Raw genomic sequence first — 7,497 nt, 5'->3', positions numbered from 1 at the left:
CAGACACAGTGGTACACAACTATCACCACCACCAATGTGAAGGGATTAGATGGAGCACATGCCACCAAGTGGCCCTCCTGCACACATGACAGACAGCAACAGTCGATCACTGCACTCCTTCTAGCTGAGCCCAGATGTGACTGCCACCTTCCACACTGTGCTGAGGCAGCTGCACCCACCCACCAAGGCAGGCACATAGGACAAATCTGTGTTTCTCAACTTTGACTACACATTAGAGCTTCCTGGGAGGTCAAAAACCAAACACTAATGCTCAGCTCTTACCGGAAATCAAATGGAATCAAATCCAGGCAATTTCTGTACTGCTTTTTCATTCGTTGTATACAATGCTTTCTTTATTTTGTTGTTCAGAACAGATGCAACAGAACATGTTCCCATTCAACAGTTCATACATGTACATTTCAGTGACATTGATGACATTCTTGGAGTTGTGTAACCATTTTCATCCTCCTCTTCTAAGTTGTTCCTCCCCCATGAACACACTCACTGCCCCCAAGGGTTCCTCCATCATCTTTCCAGTGTCTGTGGTCACTTTGATCTCTTACGGATGGATAGACATCCAAAGTCTACATAGGAAAACTTCAACAACTTAATGACAAAAAAGATAAATAATTCGATCATAAAATGAGGAAAGGACTTAAGTAAACATTTATAAATGAGGGATGTGTTCATATGCCCACCAAACACACGAAAAAAGAAGCAGCCTTTTTAATTTATTTATTTGAAAAACAATGTTTGATACAATCCTGTAGGAGAGTCCTAGGAGCCCTGCTTGCACAGTGGGTTAAGCATTGAGCTACCCAGGTTCAAGTGCCCCACCCATGGGAGAAAGATGAGGCAGTCTGCTCCCGTAAAGATGGCCCATGTTAGAAAACCAACCCCAGGGAGCAGTTCTGCCCTGTCCTATAGGGTTGCTTTGAGTAGGAGTGGCCTCAGCGGCAGTGGATCTATTTGTAGGAGATTCTGGTGTACAGGTGGGTCTGCAAACTGCCTGTCAGACTTCAGGCTCAGAATTTCTATGCTTTGGTGAGGATGAGAAATGGAAGAAAGGGCTGGCAACCCTTATTGAAACACAAATCAAGGCCAATCCAATCCAAGCAGCCAGACTCCTGGGGCCGTAGAAGGGAACTTCAGAAAGCTTGTGGAAAACAGTATGAAAAGATTATGGATTTCTTCCACCAGATTCTTGAAGCCCCTTGTGCTATGAGACAGCATCCTCACTCCCTTCCTTTTTCTCCGTTTTTCCATGCCACCTGCTTTTTGTCAAAGGCACACAGCTCATCCAGCTTGCTGAGGTATAGAGACAAATGAGTTTCCAGCCCACCCCACCCCCAACCAAGGCATCAAGATTAAGGCTGATGATTAATGATTTCCAAGTCAATTAATCAGCCTCAGCTTTTGAAACCCCATTTCTCAAATCACTTCTCTTTGAAAACAAGAGCCTCCTGACATCCAGGCTCCCTCTCGTCCTGACTGAAATTCCAAGGTATTTCTTATTGCTGTTAGCTTTTTGGTATTCCTTGTTTATAAAATATTTGCTGACAGACTACTCCTCACTTATAGCGTGTCAGACATAAGAGCGCAAACAATCCTTCAGGGTTTCCGGCTCGGGGAAGATGTGCTAATGATCCTTTGTGGAATTTGCTATCTAGGGGAGAGCTGGGTTTTCATGTACTGGGTCATTTTCACCACACCTACTTGTAACAAGTATTGGAGATGTATGCCAATAAAAATGTAGCTACAGCAAAGTGCAAAACAGTTAATTTATATGTTGCATTTTTTTTTTTTCAAAAACCCATGCTGGTTGTGGGCTAGGGGTGGGCAGGAAGAAATTTCTTTTCTTTGTGGGAGAAGGCGACAGGGTCTAGCAGAGGTTCTGATGTCCCACACTTGTGCTCAAGCTCCAGCCCCTCCCCAGATAAACTGTGGCATTCTGGGTATCACATTATCATGATGTCAAGATTATACAGGGCTATGAAACAAATGCATACCAGGTGGTGTGGTTTGAGCTCAGTAGACATTTGTTTTTCACTGAGCCACAGTTCAGAGTGGATGTTTCTGGTCCTCAGACTGTTTTCCTCCAGGTGGAGACTCAGGGACCCAAGCTCCTTCCCCTCATGGCTCCACCTTAGCTGCTTGGCAGAAGGAGACAGGGTAGAGAGAAGAGGCTCAGTGTAGGAGCCCAGCATTCCTTCAGCCAGCCGTCTGTAGGAGAGACCTTGATATCATGTACACAGCTCACTGCAGGCAAGACTGAGAAAGGAACCTACAGGACATGGACCTCGTCTGTCAGTGTTTATTGCTCAACAAGATGATGCGTGTAAAATTCCCAATGCCCTGCATCTGGTCACCAAACCAAGGAACTCTAGTGGTGCTAACTTAAAGATTGGTTGGTGGTTGGAAGCCACCAACAGCTTCACAGGAGAAATATGAGGCAGTCTGAGGCTTCCTTTAAAATTCACATCTTTGGAAACTGTGGAGTAGCTGTACTGGGTTCTGTTGGGTAACTCTGGTCAGCATTGATCTAACAGCAATGGCAGTTGGGGGCACCAAACCACACCCACTGCCTTTGCGCCAGTTCGGATTCTTGATGACCTGACATTTGTCTGAGTAGAACTGTTCTCCCCAGGGTTTTCAATGACTAAGTTGTTGTTAAGTGCTGTTGAATTGGTTCCAACTCATAGCAACCCTGTATAGGGTCTGTGAGGAGTGGCTGGTGGGTTTGAACCACAGACCTTGCAGTTAGCATACAGTTTAATACTGACCCTACATCGCCACACTGGGACTCCCAGTGCATGTCGCTGCTGTTGTTAAATGTCAAGTTGGTGCCAACCCTGTATAAGAGTTGAACCATCAACCTTGCGGTTAGCAGTCCAGTGCTTACCCCGCAGCGCCACACCAGGACTCTAATAACTATGATCCAGCAGAAACAGAACACCAGGTCCTTCTTACACAACAGTGCTGGGTAGGGTCAGAGGCCCAACCTTCAGTTAATAAGCAAGCGCACCCTGAGGACACAAGATTTCCATAGATGGTCTTTGCTGTGTGGAACCCAAACAGTGACCATTATGTCTTCTTTCTTGCAGTTTCAAGCCACAGTAGAGGAAGGAGCCGTGGGAGTGATTGTCAACCTCACAGTTGAAGACAAAGACGACCCCACCACGGGCGCCTGGCGGGCAGCCTATACCATCATCAATGGAAACCCAGGGCAGAGCTTTGAAATCCACACCAACCCTCAGACCAACGAGGGCATGCTGTCTGTCATCAAGGTAAGGGAGGGGGGGGCGGGGCTTGGAGTGGCACCCATCTCCTTTGGGTGGTGTGGGGGCACATGGAGCACTGGGTGGGGAAGGTCGTGTATAAGTCAGCCTTCTTCACTTCCCCAGAGAATTTAAAAGGCCTGCCGCTGATGAATACGCTTGTATATCCAGCGTTATAAACCTGCACCCCATAAAGCAGCTTCTAAAACATCCTACCTCAAGAAATCCAGACTCAAATGTATTTGGTTTTAAAATGTACTGATTTACTTTTTATTGTCATTTGGGTGAAAGTTTAGAGAGTAAACTAGTCTTCCATTCAACAATTCAAACACATGTTGTATTATGACATTGGAATCGCACTCTTCCCATGTCCTCCTGGGCACCCCGTTTTTATCCATCCATCTCTCCTGCCCCTTCCTACCTTCTGAGCTTTGTTTTGGGGCAAATGCTCAAACTCGATTTTTAAATGAGATTCTCTCTATGCTCAGTAATAAGTTATCAAAAGATGTAAGGAAATGGAAGATGCAAATGATTTTGCAAAATCTTAGATTTCTTCCTTATATTTCTGGCTATTGTTGTGAAGTCCTGCCGAGTTGGTTCCTACTCGTAATGACCCTGTATAGGATTTCTGAGGAGTGGCTGGTAGGTTTGAACTACTGCCCTTGCGGATAGCAGTCTAGTGCTTATCTGACAGTACAGTACCACACCAGGACTCCCAACATGGCTTAGCACATTTCAGTTATTCTTTGAGAAACAGGCCTGAGATCTTCTGTGAGTCCTGGTGACCAGCTCAGGGAGCCTCTTCTCTTAGCTACTGTGCAAGGAGGAGGAAGTGTGATCGTGAAGGGGGAAAGTTCTGGATGTGCAGTGGCAGAGCACTGGGTATTATCTGGGAGGGCTGGTAGCCACAGAGCTGGTGGTGATGGTAGATTCTGTCCCTACAGAAAAGAATTGTCATATAGCTCCACACTCACCGGGACACTCTGTCTCTGTGAACAGCTCTGCTGAAAACCAGGACACTGATTGTTGTTGGTATTAAGTTCCATCAAGTCAGTTCCAACTCATAGCAACCTTGTGTAGGGTTTCCAGGGAGCAGCTGGTGAGTTTGAACTGCCATTCTTTTGGTTCAAATCAACCTTGCAGTCCAGTGCTTATCCTATAGCGCCACACCAGGACATTGATTGTTGTTGTTAGTAGATGCCGTCAAGTCAGTACCGACTCAGAGTGAGCCAATGTACAACAGAATGAAACCCTGCCCAGTCCTGGGCCAACCTCACAATTGTTGCCATGCTTGAGCCCAATAATGCTGCCACTTTGCCAATCCATCTCTCTGGGGGTCTTCCTCTTTTTCTCTGACTGTGTACCTTACCAAATATGATATCCTTCTCCACCGACTCATCCCTCCTGACAATATGTCCAAAGTAGGAGAGATGATGTTTGTCCATCCAGGCCTCCAAGGAGCACTCTGGCTGCACTTCTTCCAACATGAATTTATTGACTCTTTTGGCAGCTCATGGCACTTTCAATCTTCTCCTCCAACACCATAACTCAAAAGCAGCAATTCTTCTATGGGCTTCCTTCTTCACTGTCCAGCTTTCACATGCATATGAGGTTATTGAGCATACCATGGCTTGGGTCAGGCGCACCTTAGTCCTCAAGCTGACATCTTTGCTCTTCAACATTTTAAAAAGGTCTTGTGTAGCAGATTTGCCTAATGCAATACATTGTTTGATTTCTTGACTGCTGCTTCTATGAGTGTTGATAGTTAGTTGATCCAAGAAGAACGAAGTCCTTGACAATGTCAATCTTTGCTCTGTTGATAAGAATGTTGTTTATTGGTCCAGTGGTGAGGATTTTTGTTTTCTTTACATTGAGATGTAATCCAGACCAAAGTCACAGCATCACATCTTGTGATCTCTCCTTGAATCCAAAGTTCTACTTTCATGTCCCATTGTGACCTCATCTTTGTCTCCTGTCACCCTTGTGATCACAGTTAGAAACCACGCAGGCAGCTCCGGCTCATCCCCTGTTCCCTCACTGAATCCCATCTCTGCGTCCCTTTTGCCTTCTAAGGTAGCATTCCCAGGCTCTGGGGATGAGGACACATTGTTGTTGTTGTTAAGTGCTATCCAGTCAGTTCTAACTCATAGCAACTCTGTCTATAGGGTTTCCAAGGAGCAGCTGGTGGGTTTCAACTGCCAAACCTTACAGTTCAAGCCAACCATGTGGTCCAGTGCATTTTCCTGTAGCACCACACCATGGACATTTTTATGGGGGTTTATTCTGTCTGGAGCCCCTAAGTGGTACAAATTGGTTAACACGTTTAGCTGTCCACCCAGAGGTGCCTCAGAAAAAAGGCCTGGCAACCACTGCCCAAAAATCACCCATTAAAAGCCCTCAGTTCTTCTGTGGCCCCGTGGGTTTCCAGTAGTAGAAAAGATCCATTGGTGATTGCTTCTCTACAACAGAACCACGTACAGACATGCCTCACTGTACTCAAGTCTGTAGGTAGCACATTCTTTACAAATGGAAGGTGTGTTACAACCCTGCATTGAGCAAGCCCATCAGGGCCTTTTTCCCATCAGTGTGTGTCCACTCCATGTGTCTGTGCCCCATTTGGGTCGGTCTGGTAGCATCTCAAGTTTTTTTAGTTTTTTTCATTCTGTTATTATTGCACCCTTCAGAGCCTCCAGTATACTGTCAGCATAACCTTTTTGTGCCAAAATCATGTGCCTCACTTGATTGCAGTGTTCACTGTAGTGCAGTGGCCTGGAACCAAATCTACAGTATCTCTGAGGCCTGCTGCGCTCAGATTCCCCAGCAGAGTCCCATGCACCTGGGTTGTGGATGGTAGCAGATCCAAGAGACACTTCGGTTCAGTCCAGGTGATGAGCCTGGGCTGCTCGCACGTCCTCCCCTTTCAGCCCCTTGTCCAAACTGAGTCTCAAGTATGAGGCCAAGGCAGACAGTCCTCCCCCAGTGGGACAGATAGCAGCAGCGTTACTGGGAAACCCAGCCACTGGCCTCTGCATTCATTGCTATTGATTTGAAACTGTGAAAGTCAGAAAAGAACACAGCCACTAGTTGGTCTTCCTGGCTGGCCTTGAGTCAACTAAAGCTGTCAGACAGCTTTCCAGACCAGCTGCATGTAGAGGAAACTCAGTCGCAAATGTGCACTGCCCTCCATGCGTCCTTGGGGAACTCAGTTCTCCCCAACATGTTTTCACTACGGCATGGAATAAATAAAGGGCATCATGAGTGGACTACAGAGAGAGGTCATTCTTTTTGTTCCACCTTACAGCCTCTGCCCACAGCACCGTGGTCCTCAAATGTTCACATCTATCAGAGTCACCTGGGATGCTAGCTAAAATGCAGGTTCTTGGGCCTTAGTTGAAATCTCAGGGCAAGTTAACAGTGCACAGTGTGTGGTGAGGAATCCCGCCTCGGAGGAAGGAATACGTACCTGCATGTCTGATTTGCCTGCCGATTCCTGGAGAGGGACTTCCCCTGTGATCTGCAGCCCTACCAGTGCAAGGGGTTACATGGCTTCAGAATTGGGACACAAACTCCCCAACTCCCTCCTGCTGTCCCTCACATGAATCAGTAAGAAGGGCTTCAGAGCTCTTTCTGCTTCGCACAGACAGAGATGCTCTCTGGTGCTCTGTGGCGCTCTCCATGGTACCAGGAATCTAGCTGCAAGTAAGGGAGTGCTGGACTGATGAAGTAGCGTCAGTAGTAAAGAGAGCTTGTGGTGGTTGTTAAGCACCATCAAGTCGGTTCCAGTTCAAAGCAACCCTGTGTAAGGTTTCCAGTGAGCGACAATCGAGTTTAGCTGCTTATGTTGTAGTTCAGACCTACCTTGAGGTGGAATATTTGTCATCGGAAGCCACACCAGGACTCCCAAAGAGACCGTAATGAGCTCCATCAATAGACTGAGGTAGGTCAGTGGAGGACTAGCAGTACAGGGTTTCCAAAAGGAGGCAGCAGTGGATACCCCAAAGACCTTTGACTTTTTGCCTCATGGACATAAAGTGGTTGTCAAAACCCCAGGCATCACATCATCTGACTATTCTAAATCCCAAAAAGGCAGGCAAGTGAGAGACTGTTTCTCGTGTCAACTCTGCTTTCAACAGGGAAGAAAAATCTTTCCCGTGGTCTCCCAGCAGACTTCCATGATGTTTTCTTGGCCAGGTTGACTCATACCCACCCTCTACTGCGA

The 7,497-nt window shown here is 46.7% G+C and overlaps 1 protein-coding gene across 1 annotated transcript in view; it reads left to right on the top strand.

Moving 5' to 3' along the window:
- Window positions 1-7,497, top strand: part of CDH13 (cadherin 13) — a 1,415,213-nt gene that overhangs the window by 1,302,323 nt on the left and 105,393 nt on the right. The window contains exon 9 of the mRNA XM_006860296.1: window positions 3,105-3,287. Within this exon, the coding sequence (XP_006860358.1) occupies window positions 3,105-3,287 (183 nt within the window). The remainder of the gene's footprint in view (window positions 1-3,104; window positions 3,288-7,497) is intronic.

This window comes from Chrysochloris asiatica, unplaced genomic scaffold (genome assembly GCF_000296735.1).
Source record: "Chrysochloris asiatica unplaced genomic scaffold, ChrAsi1.0 scaffold00037, whole genome shotgun sequence".
Taxonomy (NCBI): domain Eukaryota; kingdom Metazoa; phylum Chordata; class Mammalia; order Afrosoricida; family Chrysochloridae; genus Chrysochloris; species Chrysochloris asiatica.
This window is presented reverse-complemented; position numbering and strand designations above follow the sequence as displayed.